At 40.7% G+C, this 26291-nt stretch overlaps 1 protein-coding gene across 1 annotated transcript in view; it reads right to left on the bottom strand.

Annotated features, from left to right (window-relative positions):
• LOC139368220 (zinc finger protein 385C-like) overlaps positions 1–26291 on the bottom strand; it is a 130926-nt gene that overhangs the window by 69140 nt on the left and 35495 nt on the right. Inside the window, exons 2-3 of the mRNA XM_071106880.1 lie at positions 8264–8412; positions 2563–2686 (exon numbers count right to left, since the gene is read on the bottom strand). Coding sequence (XP_070962981.1) covers positions 2563–2686; positions 8264–8412 — 273 coding nt within the window. The remainder of the gene's footprint in view (positions 1–2562; positions 2687–8263; positions 8413–26291) is intronic.

Raw genomic sequence — 26291 nt, 5'->3', positions numbered from 1 at the left:
TTGCTACAGTTACATAAAACACTACTGATGATGATCCAAGAAGGCAGGGGTGGCTTACCACAATCATTATCGTAATCACTACTGCAAGGGGTCATGTGACGCAATGCATTGTGAGAGTTTATAATTTATAGCTTCATAAGCAGTCCAATAGGCACATCAAAACCTATTAATTAGTGCACACCGTAGCAAACCGTAACAAAACATTTTGCAACAGAAATCAGTTTGCAACTAAAACTAGAGATTCTCGTTCCGGTAGGTCCCTCTCCATTTTGCCCCGTTTGCTTCCGTTTGGGTCCTAGTGAATACACCCCTGTACTAGACATCACTGTTTGTCAATTGCCTCACTAGGCAGTTAACATGTTCTCTGCTTGCTGATTGGTTGAGATGGTCAGTGAGTACACTACCGGTCAAAAGTTTTAGAACACTTACACACTCAAGGGTTTTTCTTTATTTTTTACTATTTTCTACATTGTAGAATTATAGTGAATACACCAAAACTATGAAATAACACATATGGAATCATGTAGAAACCAAAAAAGTGTTAAACAAATACATTTTATATTTGAGAATATTCAAATAGCCAGCCTTTGCCTTGATGACAGCTTTGCACACTCTTGGCATTCTCTCAATCAGCTTCAGGAGTTATTCACCTAGAATGCATTTTAATTAACAGATGTGCCTTCTTAAAAGTTTATTTGTGGAATTTCTTTCCTTATTAATGCGTATGAGCCAACCAGTTGTATTGTGACTAGATAGGGGTGGTATACAGAAGATATCCCTATTTGGTAAAAGACCAAGTCCAAATGGGAGATTTTTGGTTCCAACCGCCGTGTCTTTGTGAGACACAGTGTGGATGAATGGATGATCTCTGCATGTATATTTCCCACTGTAAAGCATGGAGGAGGTGGTGTTATGGTGTGGGGGTGCTTTGCTAGTGACACTGTCTGTGATTTATTCAGAACTCAAGGCACACTTAACCAGCATGGCTACCACAGCATTCTGTACCGATACGCCATCCCATCTGGTTTGAGCTTAGTGGGACTATAATTTGTTTTTCAACAGGACAATGACCCAACACACCTCCAGGGTGTGTAAGGGCTATTTGACCAAGAAGGAGAGTGATGGAGTGCTACATCAGATGACCTGGCCTCCACAATCCCCAGACCTCAACCAAATTGAGATGGTTTGGGATGAGACGAACTGCAGAGTAAAGGAAAAGCAGCCAACAAGTGCTCAGCATATGTGGGAACCAGGTGAAGCTGGTTGAGAGAATACTAATAGTGGGCAAAACTGTCATCAAGGCTAAGGCTGGCTATTTGAAGAATATCAAATATAAAATAGATTTAGATTTGTTTAACACTTTTTTTGGTTACTACATGACTCCATATGGGTTATTTCATAGTGTTGAGGTCTTCACTATTATTATACAATGTAGAAAATAGTAAAAATAAATAAAAACCCTTGAATGAGTAGGTGTTCAAAGGTTTTGACCGGTAATGTATGTTCACATGCACACTAATAGCTACATATTAAACTGATTATGGCAGTAGGCCGAGTATGGTATTAATCATGTAAACACCTTACTGTGCTTATCTTAATCGGTTATAATCTAAGTAAGCATATGCCGGTTTTCTGAGCAATCTTTCAAATTATTAAGACACATTAATGCCTTAGTGTGAGTTCCAGCAGTGCATTTGATCTGCACATGTGCTAACACCAGCAGGGCAAGCCTCAATCTTATCCGCAAGTGAAGTGAGTTCGTAAAAACTGAAAGTATGCTAATTGTTTTCACATACAAACTTTATATGTCCAGACTCAGAATCAAATAGGCTTCCCAAAAATAACATGGTCGCTGTGGTAGAACGTTTATTTTTATTGACAATTTTCTGCATTTATCAAAGTCCCATCTGTAGCATGATTTCACGTGTCCATGTAAACAGGTTTATTTAGGGAAATTGTTCTTCTTGCAAAGCATGTAAACTATTATATTAATCTGGCTATTTACAATAATTCCATTACTGTGTGCATGTGAACGTACCCAGTATGGCTGACTGAGCGACACAGGGAGATGATTTCAGTTAATTAATAGCTTGTCACAGAAACAGAATTTGGAATATGACGTAAATAAGAAATAAGCTACCGCGAAAACACCTCTTTTTGCTGTCGGTGAGTCAGCAATTTGAAGTATAAATTGCCTTTTATTTTACGTCAAATACTTGTTCTTTTTAGGATTTTTACTTGCAGTGAGCCAACCTACACATTTATTTTGCATATTTATCTATCTCAAAGATAAGTTATATATTGTTTTCCCTTGTTGTTTTTTACCCAGTGTTTCTAGGGTGCAGTTGTCTTTGGTCTAATTTAAAGTGACCGAGACTCGAGTGCTCTTCCCCAAAGAAGCAAGGTCATAGTATGCACACACACACACACACACACACACACACACACACACACACACACACACACACTTATGCATATACACAGTCACACACATATTTGAGGAGCACCAACCTAGATGCACGCTAGACCACTGAAATGTGTGTATGTGTGTGTGTCCAGTACCTGTGTGTGTGTGCGTGGCATTGGAGGCCTTGGCGAGATTGAACTGGCGAAGCCTTCTTTGGTGAGTCTTGCCGTTGTAGTGGATCTGGGCCTGGGCCAATGAATTAAGCTGGATGTTACACACCTTGGAAAAGAAAGATGGTTTTACACATAGACATACATTCCATGTACACTGTACTTTTAATACTATTAGAATGATATGTGATATTTAATTCTGTGGTTTGTATCCACCTTGACACAGAGGCTGGACAAAAAAACAACATTACAAAAAAATGTAGGTCATGTCTGTTCACTATGGTGCTCCCAGCAGGTAGGCTACTGCATGGCTCCCCGCTGTCACACACACACACACACACACACACACACACACACACACACACACACACACACACACACACACACACACACACACACACACACAGTCTTGTACAGCTAACCATGTGGGCACACACAATTCAGTCCCATTCAAAATCCTATTTTCCCTAACCTCTAACCCTAAGCCTAACCCTAACCCATACTCTTACCCTAACCTTAACCCAAAAACCTAACCCTAACTTTAACCCAAAAACCTAACCTTAACCCTAACCCTAAAACTAACCCTAAACGTAATTCTAACCCTAACACAAATTCTAATCTTAACCCTAAACCCCTAGAAATAGCATTTTGACCTTGTGGAGACTAACAAAATGTCCCCAGCCCAAACCAAACAAAATGTAGCATGAATCAATCAGAAAATCGATTCAAGCGTTTCGAACCGCCGGTCGCTAATGTTTTTTCTCATAGAATTGTATTTCCCTCTGCTGAAAATAGCTCTATGTTTTTGTGACTGAATTGATGCGTCCTCTCCTTCAGTAGCTATCGAACTAAGCACGCAAATGTGTAAATGCATATGACAGTCATTGATGTCCAAGTCAGAAAACAACTGTGCTTACAGAACGCAGCTGCTCGCGCCAAAAAGAGCCTTTCCCTGACCTAATATTCGAACATCTTCAGTATTCAAATGCTTGTAAAATGGCTTTCGCAATGTCAAATTATTGGCTTTATTAGTTGGGTGACAACCAATGTAATTTGCTGGATCATTGTTAGTCAATGCGCTGTAGAAAATTGTGTAGGCTACCAAAGTGAAAACAACTCACATCTTGCTGATTGCACATCTAACTGCTGATTGGGGCTCTTCGACTGCCAGGTTTAGCATAAGAAATAGTTTTGGTAGTTTTGCACCGATTTGGCCAATTTTTTTTTTACACCTTTATTTAATCCTTATTTAACTAGGCAAGTCAGTTAAGAACACATTCTTATTTTCAATGACGGCCTATGAACGGTGGGTTAACTGCCTTGTTCAGGGGCAGAACGACAGATTTTTACCTTGTCAGCTCAGGGGATTCAATCTTGCAACCTTACAGTTAACTAGTCCAACACTCTAACCACCTGCCTTTCATTGCACTCCACGAGGAGCCTGCCTGTTACGCAAATGCAGTAAGCCAAGGTAAGTTGCTAGCTAGCATTAAACTTATCTTATAAAAAACAATCAATCAATCAATCATAATCACTAGTTAACTACACATGGTTGACGATATTACTAGTTTATCTAGCGTGTCCTGCGTTGCATATAATCGATGCGGTGTGTATTCGCGAAAAAACAAGAAAATGCCTTTCTTAAAATCAATACACAGAAGTATATTTTTAAACCTGCATATTTAGCTAAAAGAAATCCAGGTTAGCAGGCAATATTAACCAGGTGAAATTGTGTCACTTCTCTTGCGTTCATTGCACGCAGAGTCAGGGTATATGCAGCAGTTTGGGCCGCCTAATTTGCCAGAATTTTAAGAAATTATGACATAACATTGAAGGTTGTGCAATGAAACAGGAATATTTAGACTTATGGATGCCACACGTTAGATAAAATACGGAACGGTTCCGTATTTGATTTGATTTTATTAGGATCTCTTTTAGTCCCCATTTGGACTAATCTTCCAAGAGTCCTTAACATTAAAATACAATTTATAATACAAACACACTTTCACATATAACACACTATTACAAACATACATAATACACTAGCATAATGACCCAATAAATACTCAATCTAAAAAAATATTGATTCTTCATCTACTATAGTCCCACAACATTTCTATATACTATATTTAAATTGTTTTTAAATAATGTTTAAACTTATATATTGAAAGGTTTCTAGTTTGCTCAGTTAATTTATTCAATTTCTTTATTGCTCTAAATCGAAATGTTCTTTTGCCCATTTCTTTTTTCTGTCTGGATAACGCATAGATGGTGGATCTATTGCTAGTATTTACGGAATGTCTGTCTCTTACCAACTGAATACCATTGTGAATAGAACTTGGCCGTTTTAAATGATGTATATTATCAAATAAGATAAGCATGTTTTTTTCAATTATCTTGTCGATTGATGACCAACCAAGAACACTGCGCATGACTGCAACAGAAGAACCATTTCACTGAAAGAATAAACGTCTTGTTTTCGAGATTATAGTTTCCGGATTCAACCATATTAATGACCTAAGTCTCGTATTTCTGTGTGTTATTATGTTATAACTAAGTCTATGATTTGATAGAGCAGTCTGACTGAGCGACGGTAGGCACCAGCAGGCTCGTAAGCATTCATTCAAACAGCACTTTAGTGCGTTTTGCCAGCAGCTCTGCTGTTTATGACTTCAAGCCTATCAACTCCCAAGATTAGGCTGGTGTAACCAATGTGAAATGGCTAGCTAGTTAGCGGGGTGCACGCTAATAGCATTTCAAACGTCACTCGCTCTGAGACTTGGAGTAGTTATTCCCCTTGCTCTGCAAGGGCCATGGCTTTTGTGGAGCGATGGGTAACGCTGCTTCGAGGGTGGCTGTTGTCGATGTGTTCCTGGTTCGAGCCCAGGTAGGGGCGAGGAGGGGGACAGAAGCTTTACTGTTACACTGGCAATACTAAAGTGCCTATAAGAACATCCAATAGTCAAAGATATATGAAATGCAAATGGTATAGAGAGAAATAGTCCTATAATTCTTATAATAACTACAACCTAAAACCTCTTACCTTGGAATATTGAAGACTCATGTTAAAAGGAACCACCAGCTTTCATATGTTCTCATGTTCTGAGCAAGGAACTTAAACGTTAGCTTTCTTACATGGCACATATTGCACTTTTACTTTCTTCTCCAACACTTTGTTTTTGCATTATTTAAACCAAATTGAACATGTTTCATTATTTATTTGAGGCTAAATTGATTTTATTGATGTATTATATTAAGTTAAAATAAGTGTTCATTCAGTACTGTTGTAATTGTCATTATTACAAATAAATGTAAAAAATTGTCCGATTAATCGGAATCGTCTTTTTTGGGTCCTTCAATAATCAGTATCGGTATCTGCGTTGAAAGATCATAATCGGTCGACCTCTATTAGAGACATATTTTTTTGCATTGAATTTTGTATATTTATTCTGCATCTGCCAATACCAACCAATTAGCCTGTGCGATTGATGAGGGCTGAACTACAACTGTGTTGTGAGACAAGGGCGAATCCCGAAAAAGGTTCTTCTCACAAATGTCTGTTAAGTCTAAACGGTTTGTCAAACTATAATGACCATACCATGAAAAGCTGAGACTCTCATGAACATGCACATCTGTTTTGTTCTATGAAGCTCACAGACCACACAAGAGTTGTTAAAAGGTAAGGGTTCTACATAGAATATTAGACACAATAATTGCACATAATACTGTAATAAACTCACATAGTTGCTGTCAAAAACACCAAACTTCACACAGCTCCAAACGGTCAAAATCATTTTCTTTTGAGACGGGGGTGAAATCCCAAACGCAGTTATATTAACTGGTTATGCCATTGCTAATTTCTAAAGATAAATATTGATACATTACTAGCTCAAAACACGTTTTATCTGCTAAAATGACAGGTTAATCAGTGGGTGATTGGAATTTCAGATAAAAAGTGGGGGGGGGGGGACAAAATGCATAAATTGCCCCCTCTTATCTGATAGTGGTAGATGCTGTCTGCCCTATGGCTTAGTTCAGGTGGCTACACACCTGTATTTATTTTTATTTTTTACAAATACAGATTCAACCCCAAAGGTTCTCCAATGCTTCGCAAAGAGAATCTTTGGAGTTGAATCTGTATTTGAAATTCACTGTTCAACTGTGGGACCTTACAGATAATTGTATTTGTGGGGTACAATGACACAACCCAGTCATTCAAAAATAATGTAAAACATCATTATTGCACACAGAATCCATGCAACTTATTATGTGACTTGTTATGTTTTTTATTTTTTATTTTTTATTATGTTTTTTTTTACTCCTTTTTCTCCACAATTTCGTGGTGTCCAATTGTTGTAGTAGCTACTATCTTGTCTCATCGCTACAACTCCCGTACGGGCTCGGGAGAGACGAAGGTTGAAAGTCATGCGTCCTCCGATACACAACCCAACCTAGCCGCACTGCTTCTTAACACAGCGCGCATCCAACCCAGCCGCACCAATGTGCCGGAGGAAACACCGTGCACCTGGCAACCTTGGTTAGCGCGCACTGCGCCCGGCCCGCCACAGGAGTCGCTGGTGCGCAAAGCCCTCCCTAACCCGGACGACGCTAGGCCAATTGTGCGTCGCCCCATGGACCTTCCGGTTACGACAGAGCCTGGGCGCGAACCCAGAGTCTCTGATGGCACAGCTGGCGCTGCAGTACAGCGCCCTTAACCACTGCGCCACCCGGGAGGCCCATTATGTGATTCGTAGATGGGTAAAAAAAAGCAGACACTGAATATCCCTTTGAGCATGGTGAAGTTATTAATTACACTTTGGATGATGTATCAATAAACCCAGTTGCCACTACAAAGATACAGGCGTCCTTCCTAACTCAGTTGCCAGCGAGGAAGGAAACCGCTCAGGAATTTCACCATGAGGCCAATGGTGACTTTAAAACAGTTACAGAGTTTAATGGCTGTGATAGGATAAAATTGAGAATGGATCAACAACATTGTAGTTATTCTACAATATTAATCTAAATGACAGAGTGAAAAGAAGGAAGCCTGTACAGAATAAAAATATTCAACAACATGCATCCTGTTTGCAACTAGGCACAAAAGTAAAACTGCAAAAATGTGGCAAAGAAATGAACTTAGTCTTGAATACTAAGTGTTATGTTTGGGGCAAATCCAACACAACACATCACTGAGTACCACTCTTCATATTTTCAAGCATTGTGGTGTGGTGGCTGCATCATGTTATGGGTATGCTTGTCATCGGCATGGACTAAGGAGTTTTTAGGATAAATGAAATATATATGTATCGTGTGTAGATGGGTGAGAATTTATATTTATTTAATCCATTTTGAAGTCAGGTTGTAACACAGCCAAATGTGAATTAAGTCAAGGAGTATGAATACTTTCTGAAGGCCCAGCTCCTGAGCTCAATCAGTATCAGATTTGAATTTAAAATGGAAAATGAATATGTTCCTGCAAAAAATGTTAGCACATCAAATCAAATCGAATCGTATTGAATCATTCCACTAATTATACCAAATCGCACCGAATCGTTTTAAACTAAAAGTATCATTCCTGTATCGTACACACCGGCGTACACACACCCGCACACACACACAAAGGTGCGCACGCAGACACACACACAGAGCCGGACATGTACTTATTTTTCCTATGGATATCACACACCTCACACAGAGTCACACTGCTCTGTCTCCTCTCCCGCTTAGGCCTCCGCCCAGGGGCGGCTCGCTCCTCTTCTTCATCCTCCTCCTCTTCCTCGGCCTTCGGCAGGAGGACATTCTCCAGCAGCCCGGGGCTCCTGGGCCTCTTCATCCCTGGGAGAGTTCAACCAAAGGTAAATAAATTATGATCAGTTAAGACTGAAACACAACATCGATTTTAGCATCAACCAGATTAAGATTCCTTTATTGCAGCAATGGTCGTCGAAATTGTTAAAAGGTTCAAATACAATACTGATAAGTGTAACAGTTGGGCAATGGATAAAGACACTTCAAACGTTTACATTTGTTCAAATCCATCAGATATTGACTGAATTATAGCGCATAAAACATTGCCCTGGCATGGACAACATAATGAATGGAGTTCAGGCATTTTGGAGAGAATTCAGGGATGATTTATTTTCAAATCTCAATTTAATAATGCACAAATGTATATATTTTCTTACTATATCAGGTACTTGTTTAATATTTTGTTGATAAAATAAAGAAAAGTATATGTGCCTTATATGCATATACACAAATTCTTACAAAATGCTATACTGCCCCATGCAATGAATCATTTCTAAAAGGAGCAGTCTTGTGCAACAACTAAACGGCTCTTAAAATGTGTTTACATTCGATGGAGTTTTATATAGATTGAAGTGGTGGGGGAGAGTAGGGGGCACGATGGTAATTGAACTCAAAAGTGGGCCACACAATGCTTCTAAAGCCTTACTGTGAATATTTCCAGAACAACCACAAGGGGGCAGAAGTGCACAGTTCATCTTTATGGCGGGAAGTTGAAGAGGAAATCTCACAACCTCTCCATTACTTCTCAACAATCCATCTCCAGCCCTGGAGAGCAATTGGATGTGCAGTCATTTGTTCCATCCCAGCACAATTTTAAAAACATTACAATTCATTTCACAACAGATTTCATAACACATAAATTGTGTGCCCTTAGGCCGCTACTATCCTACCACATATCTACAACACAAAGTCCATGTGTACATGTGTGTATAGTAAGTATGTTATCGTGTGTGTGTGTATGCATGTGTCTGTCCCCCGTGTGTGTGTCTCTTCAAAGTCCCCGCTGTCCATAAGGTGCAATTTTACTTGTTTTTTAAATCAGATTTTACTGCTTGCGTGAGTTACTTGATGTGGAATAGAGTTTCTTGTAGTCATGCGCCTGTACTGTGTACTAGTACTGTGCGCCTCTCATAATCTGTTCTGGACTTGGGGACTGTGAAGAGACCTCTGGTGGCATGTCTTGCGGGGTATGCATGGATGTCTGACCTGTGTGCTAGTAGTTCAACCTGTCAATACCTCTCACAAATACAAGTAGTGATGAAATCAATCTCTCCCTCTACATTGAGCCAGGAGAAATTGACATGCATATTATGAATATTAGCTATCCGTGTACATTTAAGGGCCAGCTGTGCCGCCCTGTTCTGGGCCAATTGTAATCCCTCTTTGTGGCACCTGACCACACGACTGGACAGTAGTCCTGGTGCGACAATTCCAGGGCCTGTAGGACCTGCCTTGATGATAGCGTTGTTAAGAAGGCAGAGCAGCGCTTTATTATGGACAGACTCCCCATCTTAGCTACTGTTGCATCAATATGTTTTGACCATGACAGTTTACAATCCATGGTGCGATGTTGGTTTGAGATATGGTGATCAGAGTATACGCAGATGACTCTGCGACATTTGTACCAAGCTTGATTTAATTTCATAACATACGCTCCACATCTTTGCTGTCTGTCAATCTTGTGTAATCAGGGGGCTATAACAGGTGTTACTTAACGTGCTATCAACGGAAAGCTATTCCTGGTTTGTTCGTCTGAGGAATAATATTTAGTATCTGATCTATTAGAAATAAGCCGAAAGATGATTATTATCTTGCAGTGTCTCGACTCGGTAGTCGGTACTGTAATGCTGCAATGTTGGTTTACGATAAGTTGATCAGAGATAGTACATGTGCGACTAAAGATTTTGAAGGGGCTTGTAAGCTAGTTTGAACATTTAATTTGGTCAAAAAGAACTCTGTTAATTCACATAGCCTTAATGTACTTAATGTACTACAGCACTAATTATTGTGGAACTAAAAAGAGGTGGGATGGAAGATATTCAACTCTGTTTTAAAAATCCCAGGAAGAGTAGCTGATGCCTTGGCAGGAACTAATGGAGATCCATAATAAATACAAATACTAATATTTTGCTTTATGCTTTTCAAACGATAATAGCGCCATAACTAACATGATAATGATTTAGTTGTTGTCACGTATACTCCCTCTCCCGCACACCTGTCACCATCGTCTCGCGCACCTGCGCCTCATGACACTCACCTGGACTCACCTCCTTGATTATCTTCCCTATATCTGTCACTCCCCTTGGTTCTTTCCTCAGGTGTTATTGACTCTGTTTTCATGTCAGTGCGTTGTTTGTGTTTCGTGTTCATTGTTTCTTTTATTTATTAAAGCACTCACTCCCTGAACTTGCTTCCCGACTCTCAGCGCACTCGTTACAGTTGTGGAGGTTGTACTTGAAGCTCAGCTAAAATTCACTGTACTCATGAAACGAGTGAAGGAATATTATGAAAGAAGCTAAGTCATGGAATGAAAATGAATGATAAAGAGAGGCTTGTGAAAGGTTGTGTGACAACTAGGGTAGCCTAGATGTTTCTATTAGGTCGCCGTGCTGGCACTTACTGTATGAGTAAGCTGAATAGCCTTATGGAAGTGTTAGATTATTTTCCAGGACGGGGCACAAAGGCCCCCAAATCAGCATCTAGGACCTTAACCAAAATGTTCAATTGAAACCAATTGAAGCCAATCCATTTTAGGCAGAGGGAACAGAGCCCTATACAACGGCAGGGTAAACACTGCATTGTATTTTAGCCCTGCATGAATCATTCATTCTAAGAAGTAGTCTTGTGTGGTTCAGTTGGTAGAACATGTGGTTTAGTTGGTAGCGCATGGAGCTTGCAAGGGATGTGGGTTCAATTCCCACTCAGCCACCCATACATAATCATGTATGCACGCATGACTCTAAGTCACTTTGGATAGAAGCGTCTGCTTAATGCCATATATTATATTGTATTAAAAAGTGTCCCATTTAAAACCAGAAAGCATTACCTCTAGCAAACTCACAACTGGAAACCATTCATTTTCAATGGGGGGAGGAGACACAAGGATACATTAAGCGACTTAACAGTTGGAGAGTATGAGCTCGGCGACCAGAGATCAGAAAATCCCACTTTTATGCAAATCGGCGGAGGGAGGGTGTTGCTAGCTAGCTTTGACAACATGCTTAAAAAGCTAATTTGTAGCTTTCGGGGAAATAACTGGACCGTTACATAGCCTTGAATATGTGGACACAAATATGGCAGTCCCATCCACATAACCATTAACTCAGCAGCTCAGATAGTAAGTTATCATTATGGGATCAGTTCGAATGAAAACCTGCATATAATAATACACAGGAGGCTTTTAGAATGAGGACCAACCCATCTGAACACCACAAACCACTTAACAAAGTGGTTTTCGGACAGTTTGGTTAAGATTTGGCAGAGTTTCCCCTGGCAATGGTTGTCCACTCTCTTTGCCTGGCACCTGTGTGGGTAGTTGGGTAGTGCCTGCCCTGTAGTGAGTGAACGTTGAGCAATGGGTGGCTCTAAAGTGGGATCAGTGATTGGCACAGGAGAGGGCCAGCTGTGCCACCCAGAGCATGTTCTATTGACTGCGGTGTCTACCAAAAACACACATGCAAGCAAGTGTACTCATACAATCACCCCCACACACACAATCATTCACAAGCAAGTACATGCACACACAGTAGCGTACATAAGAGCCAGCTACCGCCCGTTTCTCCAGCACAATTAGGGTTGCAAAACTACCGCAAAGTTACCATAATTTTCTGGAAATTTGGTCATTAATAGATTTTTGTAAATCTATGAAAATCTTGGTAATTTATTCTTGAATAACTTTTTTTAAAAGTATTAATATAAAATATATTTTAAAATGTAAAAATTACAAAAAAAATACATAAATACATATATATACATATATAATATGTATATATATATATATAAAAAAATCTGTTAATTACCAAATTTACAGATAATTATGGTAACTTTGCAGTATATATATACATCTGTGTCCATATTGTCCATGAGTCTATCTAGTTTATAGACAGACCTATAGTACTGTAGGGTTCAAGAGAAAATAGCCGACTCTTACAAAAGGGTAAAGTTTGCAAGTTTGCAGTTTCACTTGAGGAGGTCTGACGACCGAAAGCTCAGCCTAAATCAATTGAATTGTGCATCGATCCCGAGTGTGCTGAGACTCACCTCACATGTGAGGTGAAATAATACTTTTCTCCTCACATGTGAAAAGATGGTGTTAACATGTTGCAGTAACAATGTTTATACCGGTGGAATTAAGGTGACCACATCTAAAAAGCCAAAATGTGGGTCAAGGAAAACATTTTGCGGGACATTTGCAGAACAGTGGACAGAATACATTTTCTGGAGCAGGATAATGGATCACGTTCAAATAGCGACATCGTTTTGCTGTTTGATGGCCACTGCCTGTTAAAGGGGCTATCCTTAGTTGCTACATCATTCTGAAATTCATGATATGTACCCATTGATTCTTGAAGAACATAACGTATAAATGCCTCATGAGCTTAGTTCAACTGTTATACCCCATCAGAACTCATAATATAAGCTTTTTTAACTCCAATGTTTGAAAAACAAAGTAAATGTAAATAACCACTGTTAAAATATGGTTAAAACTATATTTTTTGTATCATGGATGGTCAGTCTTTGCATCCATTGCGTAGTCTATGGATTTGAGAGTGGTTATATTTCTCCAGCCCATCCCTCAGCTTTTTACAAAACCTGGGGCGGGGAGTCCTCTTTGTTAATGTTTCAATAAGAAACTGCCGCTTTAAACACCTTTAACTTCTTGCTCCTACTTGAGACGCAGATGTCTCAAGTAGGCACCTGGAAATGCAAATGCGCTACGCTAAATGCTAAATGTACTCGTTAAAACTCAAACGTTCATCAAAATACACATGCAGGGTATTGAATTAAAGCTACACTCGTTGTGAATCTAGCCAACAAGTCAGATTTTTAAAATGCTTTTCGGCGAAAGCATGAGAAGCTATTATCTGATAGCATGCAACACCCCAAAATGCCTGAATGCGACGTAAACAAAGATTTAGCGTAGCCGGCGCTACACAAAACGCAGAAATAAAATATAAAACATTCATTACCTTTGACGAGCTTCTTTCTTGGCACTCCTATATGCCCCATAAACATCACTATTGGGTCTTTTTTTCGATTAAATCGGTCCATATATACCCAAAATAGCTTTCTATGGAAGCTGTGTAATTCAGAAAAAAACATTGTTTTAAAACGCAGCGTCATTTTTTTAAATTAAAAAAGTCGACGATAAACTTTCACAAAACACTTTGAAATACTTTTGTAATCCAACTTTAGGTATTAGTAAACGTTTATAATCTATCAAAATGATTACAGGGCGATGTGTATTCAATAGCTCCTCGTCTTCAAATCAATGGCTGAAAATGTGCACTTCAAAACATCCTGGTGGAGACCGGAAGAAATTGAATCCAGTTAGTTGGATTTACCAACAAAAAACTCCCCGGAAAATGACGACAATGGCGACATCGTGTGGAATCTGTAGGAATTGCATGCAGGTCCATAATTAATTTTGTGCCCTTTTAACAACCCATGAAAGTGACGCATGGAAATTATTTTTAGCTTTCAGAGAGCAGTTTTTCTTGCGCTTTTCGATGAAACACACGATCTGTTATAGTCACAGCCGTGATTTAACCAGTTTTAGAAACTTCAGAGTGTTTTCTATCCACACATACTAATCATATGCATATACTATATTCCTTACAGGACTTACAGCTACATCTGGGCTCCCATCCAGGGACCAACTAGGACCGTCCCCATTTAGCTTCAGATGCAAATCAGCAGTGGGATGCAGGGTGCTATGTTGCTGGAATGTGATTTTTTTTATGTGATACTTTGTAAGGGTAATTAATTAAGAAACATTTTTTTTATCAACAATGACAGAATTTGCAATTAACTCCAAAGATGTACTTTTTTCACAACTGCATCAAAACACTTACAACAAAGACATATTGACATAGTAAAATAAATAAAAGCATGTAAAAATATAAAGGATGTTCCATGCTGAAACCCTCAAATTAAACACCAACGGTATTCACTAAGTTGATGGGTTAGGCTATATTTAGAATAATGTTTTGCTGCTCTGTCATTCTATTTTTCATAATTAAAAAAATTATATTATTATTTAATATTTGGCATGTTATGAAAATGACCTAAAGTCCTTGAAACTTTTTGATGATTTCGAAAGTTACCGGTAACATTTTTGGATTTCCCTCGAGGCAGCCCATTAGAGGTTGCCAATCATTGGCTGATCTCCTGGTGACAGAGTGTGACTCAAACTGCCAACAGTGGCTGAGTAGAAACACACTAACAGTTTGTCTGGTACAGCCAGCCAGTATGACACACACACAAGGCTATGTATCCAGCACCATACACATGAGGCTAGGTTTCCAGCACCAGACACAAGGCTATGCAGTGTTTCCCCTAAATGCATTTAGCAGCGGCACACCACTGCTGGCATGTGTCCCCCTTTGATTTTGTCATGTTTGAGTCACTCAGATCGCATAAGAACATGGCCCAAGCCTTGGCAAAATGTATTTCATTGCAGGAAATTTGTTTTAAAACTTATAATTTTCTTTCAGCCCCATTGCAAAAAGTGTAAAATGTCTGTTTCAAAGCTAATTTCCTGTAATTATACACATTTTGCCCTGGGGCTGAGAGAAAATGTTTAAAAACTAATTTCCTGCAATTATACACATACAAACTATAAAATGTTTTCTCTGCTCCATGGCAAAATGAGAAATTAGCTTAAAAACAGGCTTTGTACCCAGCACCACACACACAGTATGAGGCTATGTGCCCATCACTATATACAGTAGACGACCCCCAGATGATGGCCCAGCATATCTCTACCCTGTAAATACTAGCACTCATCAGTCTGTCCCGAGTGGGGAAAGAGAATAAAACCATGATGCGTCTCAGACAGGCACATAAAAGCAGGCCGTAAAGGATGGTTTATGCCCCACATGTACTTTCTCTCTCTCCCTTCCTTCCTCCCTCTCTCTCTCTCCCTCCCTCCCTCCCTCCCTCCCTCTCTCTCTCTCGCTGCCTCTCATAAAGATGGTGACAGAATGCTGTTCCCAGATCAGCTGGCAGCTGGGAAACTAGAGAAGGAGCAGGGTTGAGTGTGTGTGTGCGTATTGTGTGTGTCTACTCTGAGCGCGTCTTCTCTATGTGTACAGTTGAAGTCGGAAGTTTACATACACCTTAGCCAAATACATTTAAACTCAGTTTTTCACAATTCCTGACATTTAATCCTAGTAAAAAAATTATGTCTTAGGTCAGTTAGGATCACCACTTTGTTTAAAGAATGTGAAATGTCAGAATAATTGTAGAGAGAATTACTTATTTCAGTTTTTATTTCTTTCATCACATTCCCAGTGGGTCAGAAGTTTACATACACTCAATTAGTATTTGGTAGCATTGCCTTTAAATTGTTTAACTTGGGTCAAACGTTTCAGGTAGCCTTCCACAAGTTTTCCACAATAAGTTGGGTGAATTTCGGCCCATTCCTCCTGACAGAGCTGGTGTAACTGAGTAGGGTTTGTAGGCCTCCTTGCTCGCACACGTTTTTTCAGTTCTGCCCACAAATTTGCTATAGGATTGAGGTTAGGGCTTTGTGTTGTCCACTCCAATATCTTGACTTTGTTGTCCTTAAGCCATTTTGCCACAACTTTGGAAGTATGCTTGGGGTCATTGTCCGTTTGGAAGACCCATTTGCGACCAAGCTTTAACTTCCTGACTGATGTCTTCAGATGTTGCTTCAATATATCCACAGAATTTTCCGTTCTCATGACGCCATCTAGTTTGTGAAGTGCACCAGTCTCTGCTACAGCAAAGCACCCCCACAACATGATGCTGCCACCCCCGTGCTTCACGGTTGGGATGGTGTTCTTCGGCTTGTTTTTCCTCCAAACATAATGATGGTCATTATGGCCAAACAGTTCTATTTTCGTTTCATTAGACCAGAGGACATTTCTCCAAAAAGTATGATCTTTGTCCCCATGTGCAGTTGCAAACCGTAGTCTGGCTTCTTTATGGTGATTTTGGAGCAGTGGTTTCTTTCTTGCTGAGCGGCCTTTCAGGTTATGTCGATATAGGACTTGTTTAACTGTGGATATAGATGATTTTGTACCTGTTTCCTCCAGCATCTTCACAAGGTCCTTTGCTGTTGTTCTGGGATTGAGTTTCACTTTTTGCACCAAAGTACGTACATCTCTAGGAGACAGAACGCGTCTCCTTCCTGAGCGGTATGACAGCAGCGTGTTCCCATGGTGTTTATACTTGCGTACTATTGTTTGTACAGATGAACGTGGTACTTTCAGGCGTTTGGAAATTGCTCCCAAGGATGAATCAAACTTGTGGAGGTCTACCATTGTGTTTCTGAGGTCTTGGCTGATTTCTTTGGATTTTCCCATGACGTCAGGCAAAGAGGCACTGAGTTTGAAGGTAGGCCTTGAAATACATCCACAGGTACACCTCCAATTGACTCAAATTATGTCAATTAGCCTATCAGAAGGTTCTAAAGCCATGACATAATTTTCTGGAATTTTCCAAGCTGTTTAAAGGCAGTCAACTTAGTGTATGCAAACTTCTGACCCACTGGAATTGTGATACAGTGAATTGTAAGTGAAATAATCTGTCTGTGAACAATTGTTGGAAAAATGACTTGTGCCATGCACAAAGTAGATGTCCTAACCGACTTGCCAAAACTATAGTTTGTTAACAAGAAATTTGTGGAGTGGTTGAAAAACGAGTTTTAATGACTCCAACCTCAGTGTATGTAAACTTCCAAGCAACTGTATATCCAATGCAAAAAACATTCACATTTAAATGGTATTAATATTAATTTGCATATATTTCCGTAAATTCTCATATATTCCCATTAATTCCCGTATATTCCTGTTAATTCCCAAGTAATGTTTCCACCTCTGAATATTCCCCAAAATGTGCAACCCTACCTACTACAGTAGCTATAATATAAAATAAGATAATTAGGTTGGTGCTTACATTTGTCCTATTTCACACGTGCATGTGTGAATAGGAAATGTGTTTTTTGCATATCCCACTCCCCATGAGAAACCCTCAGAGAGTGGGGTCAGAAACAGGGATAACTATATACTTTGGCATATGGATGGCTCTACAAAAGTGGATTTGTCTTATCAGATCACTACTTTTAAAGTATGAAAACATCTGACAAACTTTTATTTTGGATTGAAATGTCCTCACCCTAACTTAGACATGTGCATAGACCACACATTGGTCAACGGAATAATGCTATTTCCCTAACCTAGCCCATATTCGTACCAGTATGAGCCAAACAATATCTGTCCCTAGATCAGCTGTTAACGGTCCAATGCATCATTTTCTTAAGCAAGAATTTTGCTAGGACTGTCTGGGAGTGGGAGGGGGAAACTGAAAATTAGCTGTTATTGGCGGAGAGGTTTGGAACTCTATTTCTTATTGGTCTATTAACTAATTTAGAGCATGGTGATGTCACCATGGACGGCCAAAACTCCACCCCACGAAAACAGGCTGAAATATCTTAAATGTCTTCTCAAACCGTTCTTACACTAAAACGGGATTATCACAATTGCACAGTATTCTTCCAACCTCATATTTGGATTTTTTTTATTTAAAAAAAATCAACTTTGTTTACTACACTGGGTCTTTAAGGGCCTGTCTGTCAGGGGCTGATTCACAAGTTGCATTGGCTAGTTAGTAGGCTTTGCAATACATGAGCACATACATGTAGACAACTGAGGGCCTTAATAAATGATCTAGGATTATGATCAACACATCTGACCCTCCACCAGTTGTTGAGGGAACAATGTACCAAAACAGTTAAAGGGCCTGTCTGTCAACTGCTAGTATAATCCATGATGAGACACACACACATGCACACACACTCTACCCATTTCCTCTGCCCTGACGACTATATCAGAATGCAGTCATCTTTTACAGTCCTCAACAGCTGCATGCAATGGAACAGTCAGCACCTCGTGCAGCCCCTCAGCCGTTCACACAGGCCTTCTGGGAAAGCGATTAGCAGTGTGCGGTGGTGGCCCGTGAATGAGCGACCCCGCCAGGGCCAAATTACAGGAGAGCGAGAGAGAGAGCTGATGGGAAGTTTTTAAACTGGCTCCTTGTTCTACACAGTGCCAGGGGAAATTTACAGACCCTCACTCTCTCTTTCTCTCTCCCTGTTTGCTCTTTCTCTCTCTTGCAGTGTCTCTCTCTGTCTCTGCCTGTCTCTCTCTCTCTTGTTCCCTCCCCTCCCTTCCTCTCTCTCCCACTCTCGTAGTTTCCCTGCCTCCCTCCCCCTCTCCCTCTCTTCCTCTCTCTCTCTCCCCTTCTCTTTCTCTCTCCACCTGCTCTCTCCATCTGTTTGATGGGCTGACTGTATCCTTTCCACACCAGGCAGGGTGCCTCGTTTATCAATGGGATCTGATAAATGAGGGCTGTGCATCGTATAATTGGTAATTGGAACAACCCACTGACAGAACAAGGGACTGACAGCAGTTCCATAAAGGGTTGAAACTTGCACTATGTAACCCTTTTCACATGTTTGTGTGTTTTGTAACCTACCAGTCATTTAAGCATAACTTAAACGACAGCAATGCCCCTTGAGGGTCTCGAACTGAAATCTTGAACCTGGGTTTCCAAGCCCGTAGGCAAACTCGCTAACCACTGCTCCAATAGGATTAACCAACTTGGGAAAGATCGACATAACTGGCTGACCGAGACATGTACCTACTGTACATGAGCGGTCAAATGAAACACGCCCTACAAAGGCATTGTTATTATTTATGTCCCTCAAGGGACTCATAGAGTCCAGGGGAACATTCTATGAATAGAGCAGCCAGACACGGAACACCTGAGAGCCTCACGCACATACATGAGGCTCTTTTTAGGCCACCCTTGCGAGTAAATGTAATCCCTGTTCATCTGTTCTGTTGTACTGTAATTTCAATCGAGTACAGGCTTAACTGAATGAACAACTGAGACGGAATGCAATATAGTATTTTACTATATAGTTTGGCGTATGGCCTCTTCTCTGAGGAGCCAGATGCTGATGACAGGTAGCCCTTTGCTGGGTAGCTGGCATCGATAGTTTAGAAAGTTACAGATTAGTTGGTTAGTAAGTCTTAGGTATGATACAGTATTTGTGCATCTATAACTTACTCACTCATCATTATTCACGATTCATTCAGTAATCATGGTAGCATCCACATCCATGTAGAAGTGTTTACACTTCTACATAAAAGTGACTTTTACAATAAAAGTGACTTCAAAATCACACAATACATTATTTACTATTCATTTCAATTGGGCACAAAATAATCAGAAACACAACCAAAACAAACAGCAAATGTATTCAACAAGTGTATAGAGTCACAAGCTTAATGTAATCATTTCTTGCTAGGAATATGAGACAATATACTAAACTTTTGACAACTTTAATACACATAACGCTAACCAACAATTTGGATCCTACCTGGTCACAAAAACTCATACCACAGAGTTTATAAACCCAGAAACGCAACATCGCGAGACTTCCGGGAACGCTTCTGAAACAGACCAAACAGACCAGGCCGGGGGGGTTTGAGAAGTCAATGAGTGAAGTGAAAAATTCTTCCTTTGTTGTTAATTTTCTCAAAATCTAAAAGCCCAATCTAGTCTCGAGCCAAGGTTTTAAGTAGTTGAACATGTTATTACTCTAACCTTGTGAAAGTGACAAAGTGACACGTTTTCATTTTTGTCAAAAACAACTTTATATCGAATGAGTGCCTTTGATGGCCTGCTCATGCGCTGTTTGGCGTGAAACGACCGTTAAACCCGATGACGTGTTTCTGTGCATGAGCTTAGCTAGCCAACATCGCCATGACATCGCCTGCAAGTGTGATCATCATACAGTACTGTCTTTTCTCCTACAGTACCTGGCTTTTTCATTCGTTTTCATGCTAAACAACATCAACCATAGAATTTGAATAATCATTCTATTTCTATGATTCGAAAAGTTCGAACAGTTCACCCAAGTATTTTTTTTATGTAAATTGCACAAAAAATAGTGTAAAAAATAAAATAAAATAAAAATGTTTAAATTATTGCCTTTTTGGGGGCCCATATCATGTAGCCCTAGTGGGACTTTGAGTGATGGTGGTAGATTAGTAATCTAGTCAGAAAACGAGTCCAGTCTACTCTTTCTATTTAATTAATTGTGCAAAAACAAAATCTAGTCTATTCTTTCAATAGACTAGTTTATTCTGTCATGTAAACATGAATTCCCTGTTGAGAAACAATACAGAGTTGCATTAAAATGGTTTTAGAAATACACCCCCACTTTTATACAAAGTCAAGCGCCCAAGAATAGACCTACAGGTATGATTGAAGAAGGAAGCAGGTGTTAAACATGGGCTTTGCTACACAGAAAGCAGCAACTGACTACTCCATTGTCAACACCATAGCCCTTTCCTGCAGTCAAATTACCTAGTGGCCTCATAGATGGAATGTTCTTAATATTTTTCAAAATTTCATAATTAATAAAAACTGACAATCTGGTGTTTCAAATGGTTTTGATATATTTCAGTTTTCAGTGATGTATATAACATGTAATATTGAGATGCAAACTCTATGTATGACATGGTACAGGTGTCTTCTTTTTTTTAAGTCCATAACCATCTGTGTGAGGTATATGCTTTTGTTTCAAAGTAGATTTGTTTAAGACTACCAAGAAACACTACGTGTGACCCTGATTTAGCCCACTGCAGTGAAAAGTTAACCCATAGTACTACAAAGACGGATAGGGAGGCCATGTGTTAGCAGCATGTTAGCAGCAGCCCCAACTTAGATACAGACAAGACAGGACAAGACAGTACAGGACAGGACACTGATGAACCACGCGAAGGCACCATCCAATGTGCTTCCTGTAATTACAAATATAAATATTGTGTTGCTGCCGGTGCTGCCCTCTCTGATCACAGAACCTTGATATGTGTTGAAAAGAGAGAGAGAGAGATTGAGGGAGAAATTGGGAGGAGAAAAGGGAGACCTAGTGAAAGAACGAGAGAGACAAAATAATAAAAGAGAAAATGAGAACAAGTGAGAGAGTGAAAGAGAGAGAAAAGAACAAGAGAGATGTGAAGAGGGGACAGATAGAGAAAAGCACGAAAGAGAAAGACAAAATGAAAACGGGAGAAAGACAGCCAGAGGTGAATGATCTGTGATCATCGGGGTAATTAAAACATCAAATTCTCCTTGGGTGTGGAGGGGCTCAGACTTCCCACATCTCCTCCGAAATAACAGGAAGCTGACACTAGGTCTTAAACGGCGTAAAGATGTTTTTATCCAGGACGGGTTTTTCATTATTCATTATTTTCTTTTATTTAACCTTTATTTAACTAGGCTAGTCCGTTAAGAACAAATTCTGATTTACAATGATGGCCTACACCGGCTAAACCCGGATGATGCTGGGTCAATTGCGCGCCACCCAATGGACAACCAATCACAGCCGGTTGTGATACAGCCTGGATTTGAACCAGGGTGTCTGAAGTGACACCGTTAGCACTGAGTTGCAGTGCCTTAGACCGCTGCGCCACTCGGAAGCACAACAAGTAGCTCAGATAAGTAGAAGGACGGACGGACAGCCAGACCAAACAGATTGATAGACAAAGGGCTAGTCCCAAAGAGACAGATGAGTCAGGACAGAGAGGCGGCTATATACAGTACTTGACACACCCGCACACACACATGCACACGCACACACAATGGCTGCTTTATTAATCAAGGTTATAGATAACATGGTCATCCACCGAGGCGCCATTCACTGATACACTTAATACACTGATTTCTACTGTATGCCAGTGGGGGTGCTGTATGAAGTGTGCCTTGGCAGAGGTAAACAGAGAGACAGACAGACTACTTTTCGCTGATATTTTTGACTAACACTAACAGCAACAGTGAAGGAGAAGTCTGATTTTCGCCAAGACAGAACAGATTCTGATACCAAAAGGTTTACTGGTGAGTGTTTTGCATTGATCTGTGTCAGGTCTTCAAATAAAATAAAATAAAATGATATTGGTCACATGCACATGTTTAGCAGATGTTATTGCGGGTGTAGCGAAATGCTAGTAGTCAGTTAGCCACTGCTAGCGGTCTTCACCGTTAACTCGCTACACCAGCCAGCCTCAGCTCGGTTAATACCTGCCAGTCTGCACAGCGCGATATCAATCCAGAGCATATCAGACTGCTTTTTCTCTACATCTCCAGATTCCTATCGCAAGCTCTGAACCTTTACACTGGATCATCGCAGCTAGCGAGCTGCAATCAGAGTGGCTACTCTTGGCTAGCGGCTCTGTCCTGAAGCAACCACCAGTTAGCCTTGAGCTAGCCTCAAGCTAGGGCCATCTCCCGGCGAGCTGAATGGGTCCACCAGCTAATTCTTGGGCTATAATACCTATTTTGCCAATTGGCCTGGACCCTTTACTGCCGACACGGAGCGCCGCGATCCATCACAACTGGTCTGCCGACGTAATCGTCCGAGGTTGTTTCAACAGGCTCTTCCGTTGCGATGTCGCCGAAGGCCCATCTGCTAACCCCGGCCCGCTAGCTGTCTGAATCACGGTGTCTACAGCTAGCCTAGCATAGTAGTGACTACTGAACGGCTCCCTGACTCACCTATCGCTACTCATTGGGCCCTATGATCACTCGGCTACACATGCCTCTCCCAAATGTCAATATGCCTTGTCTATTGATGTTTTGGTTAGTTATTATTGTCTTACTTCACTGTAGAGCCCCCAGCCTGCCCAATATGCCTTAGATAGCCTTTTGTCCCAACCACACACATGCGGTGACCTCACCTGGAATACTGGTGCCTCTAGAGACAAAACCTCTCTCATCGTTACTCAATGCCTAGGATTAAGTCCACTGTACTCACATCCTACCATACCCTTGTCTGTACATTATATCTTGAATCTATTCTCCCACGCCCAGAAATCTTCTAATTTTACGCTCTGTTCCGAACGCACTAGGAGACCAGTTCTTAAAGCTTTTAGCCGTACCCTTATCCTACACCTCCTCTGTTCCTCTGGTGATGTAGAGGTTAATCCAGGCCCTGCAGCCACCAGCACCACTCCTATTCCCCAGGCACTCTCATTTGTTGACTTCTGTAACCGTAAAAGCCTTGGTTTCATGCATGTTAACATCCGAAGCCTACTCCATAAGTTTGTTTTATTCACTGCTTTAGCACACCCTGATGTCCTAGCTGTGTCTGAATCCTGGCTTAGGAAGGCCACAAAAAAATCCTGAAATATCCATTCCCAACTACAACATTTTCCAACAAGATAGAACTGCCAAAGGGGGTGGAGTTGCAATCTACTGCAGAGATAGCCTGCAGAGTTTCTACTTCTAAAAATCCACCTTTCCAGAAACAAGTCTCTCACCGTTGCCGCTTGTTCTAGACCCCCTCAGCCCCCAGCTGTGCCCCTCATCACTGTCAAACGCTCCCTAAAATACTTCAGCGAGCATACCTTTCTAATCAACCTGGCCCGGGTATCCTGGAAGGACATTGACCTCATCCCGTTAATAGAGGATGCCTGGTTGCTCTTTAAAAGTACTTTCCTCACCCTCTTAAATAAGCATGCCCCATTCAAAAAATGTAGAACTAAGAACAGATATAGCCCTTGGTTCACCCCAGACTTGACTGCCCTTGACCAGCACAAAAACATCCTATGGCGTTCTGCATTAGCATAGAATAGCCCCCGCAATCTGCAACATTCAGGGAAGTCAGGAACCAATATACACAGTCAGCTAGGAAAGCTAAGGCTAGCTTTTTCAAACAGAAATTTGCATCCTGTAGCACTAATTCCAAAACATTTTGGGACACTGTAAAGTCCATGGAGAATAAGAGCACTTTCTCCCAGCTGCCCACTGCACTGAGGCTAGGAAATACTGTCACCACCGATAAATCTACGATAATTGATCATTTCAAAAAGCATTTTTCTATGGCTGGCCATGCTTTCCACCTGGCTACCCCTACCCCGGCCAACAGCTCTGCACCCCCTGCAGCAACTTTCCCAAGCCCTGCACGCTTCTCCTTCACCCAAATCCAGCTGATGTACTGAGAGAACTGCAAAATCTGGATCCCTACAAATCAGCTGGGCTAGACAATCTGGACCATCTCTTTCTAAAATTATCAGCTGAAATTGTTGCAACCCATTTTACTAGCCTGTTCAACCTCTCTTTCGTATTGTCTGAGATCCCCAAAGATTGGAAAGCTGCCGGGGTCATCTCCCTCTTCAAAGGGGGAGACACTCAATACCCAAACTGCTATAGGCCTATATCCATCCTTCCCTGCCTTTCTAAAATCTTCGAAAACCAAGTTAACAAACAGATAACCGACCAGTTCGAATCCCACCGCACCTTCTCCGCGATGCAATCTGGTTTCCGAGCTGGTCATGGATGCATCTCAGCCACACTCAAGGTCCTAAACGATATCATAACCGCCATCGATAAAAGACTACTGTGCAGCCGACTTCATCGACCTGGTCAAGGCTTTCGACTGTCAATCACTGCATTCTTAACGGCAGACTCAACAGCCTTGGTTTCTCAAATGACTGCCTCGCCTGGTTCACCAACTACTTCTCAGATAGAGTTCAGTGTGTCAAATTGGAGGGCCTGTTGTCCGGACCTCTGGCAGTCTCTATGGGGATGTCACAGGGCTCAATTCTCGGGCCGACTCTCTTCTCTGTATATATTAATGATGTCGCTCTTGCTGCTGGTGATTCTCTGATCCACCTCCACGCAGATGACACCATTCTGTATACATCTGGCCCTTCTGTGGACACTGTGTTAACCTCTCTAGGGTATGTGGGACGCTAGAGTCCCACCTGGCCAACATCCAGTGAGATTGAAATACAGCCAAATTCAAATACAGAAAATACAGAAAAATACAGAAAAAAAATCAGAAAATATACAACTATTTTACATAGGTTTAAAGATGAACTTCTTGTGAATCCAACCACAGTGTCAGATTTAAAAAATGCTTTACGGCGAAAGCATACCTTACAATTATTTGAGAACATAGCCCAGCAGACAAACAGTAACCAGCCAAGTAGAAGAGTTACACAAGTCAGAAATAGAGATAAAATTAATCACTTACCTTTGATGATCTTCATATGTTTGCACTCAGAAGACATTCATTTATTCCATAAATGTTCCTTTTGTTCAATAAAGTCTCTCTTTATATCCGAAAACCTCAGTTTTTCTTCAGTAATCCACAGGCTCAAACGCAGTCACAACAGGCAGACACAAAAATCAAATTGTATCCTTAAAGTTCATAGAAACATGTCAAACGATGTTTATATTCAAGGTTGTTTTTAGCCTAAATAATCAACAATATTTCAATTGGAGTCCTAAGGCAATGGATACTAATGGCAATGAACAGAAAACTACAACAAGAACAAAAAATCCTACTTCCTGAATGGATTTTTCTCAGGGTTTCGCCTGCCAAATCAGTTCTGTTATACTCACAGACATTATTTGAACAGTTTTGGAAACGGTAGAGTGTTTTCTATCCCAATCTACTAATTATATGCATATCCTATCTTCTGGGCCTGAGTAGAAGGTAGTTTCATTTGGGCATGCTTTTCATCCAAAATTCCAAATGCAGCCCCCTACCCTAGAGAAGTTAACAAATGTTCAAATGAGTTTCAATGCCATACAAAACTCATTCCGTGGCCTCCAACTGCTTTTAAGATTGCTCCCCGCACCCA

The sequence above is a fragment of the Oncorhynchus clarkii genome, chromosome 16 (genome assembly GCF_045791955.1).
Source record: "Oncorhynchus clarkii lewisi isolate Uvic-CL-2024 chromosome 16, UVic_Ocla_1.0, whole genome shotgun sequence".
Classification (NCBI taxonomy): Eukaryota; Metazoa; Chordata; class Actinopteri; order Salmoniformes; family Salmonidae; genus Oncorhynchus; species Oncorhynchus clarkii.
The sequence above is the reverse complement of the archived record's forward strand: the minus strand, read 5'-3'. Positions and strand labels throughout refer to the sequence as shown.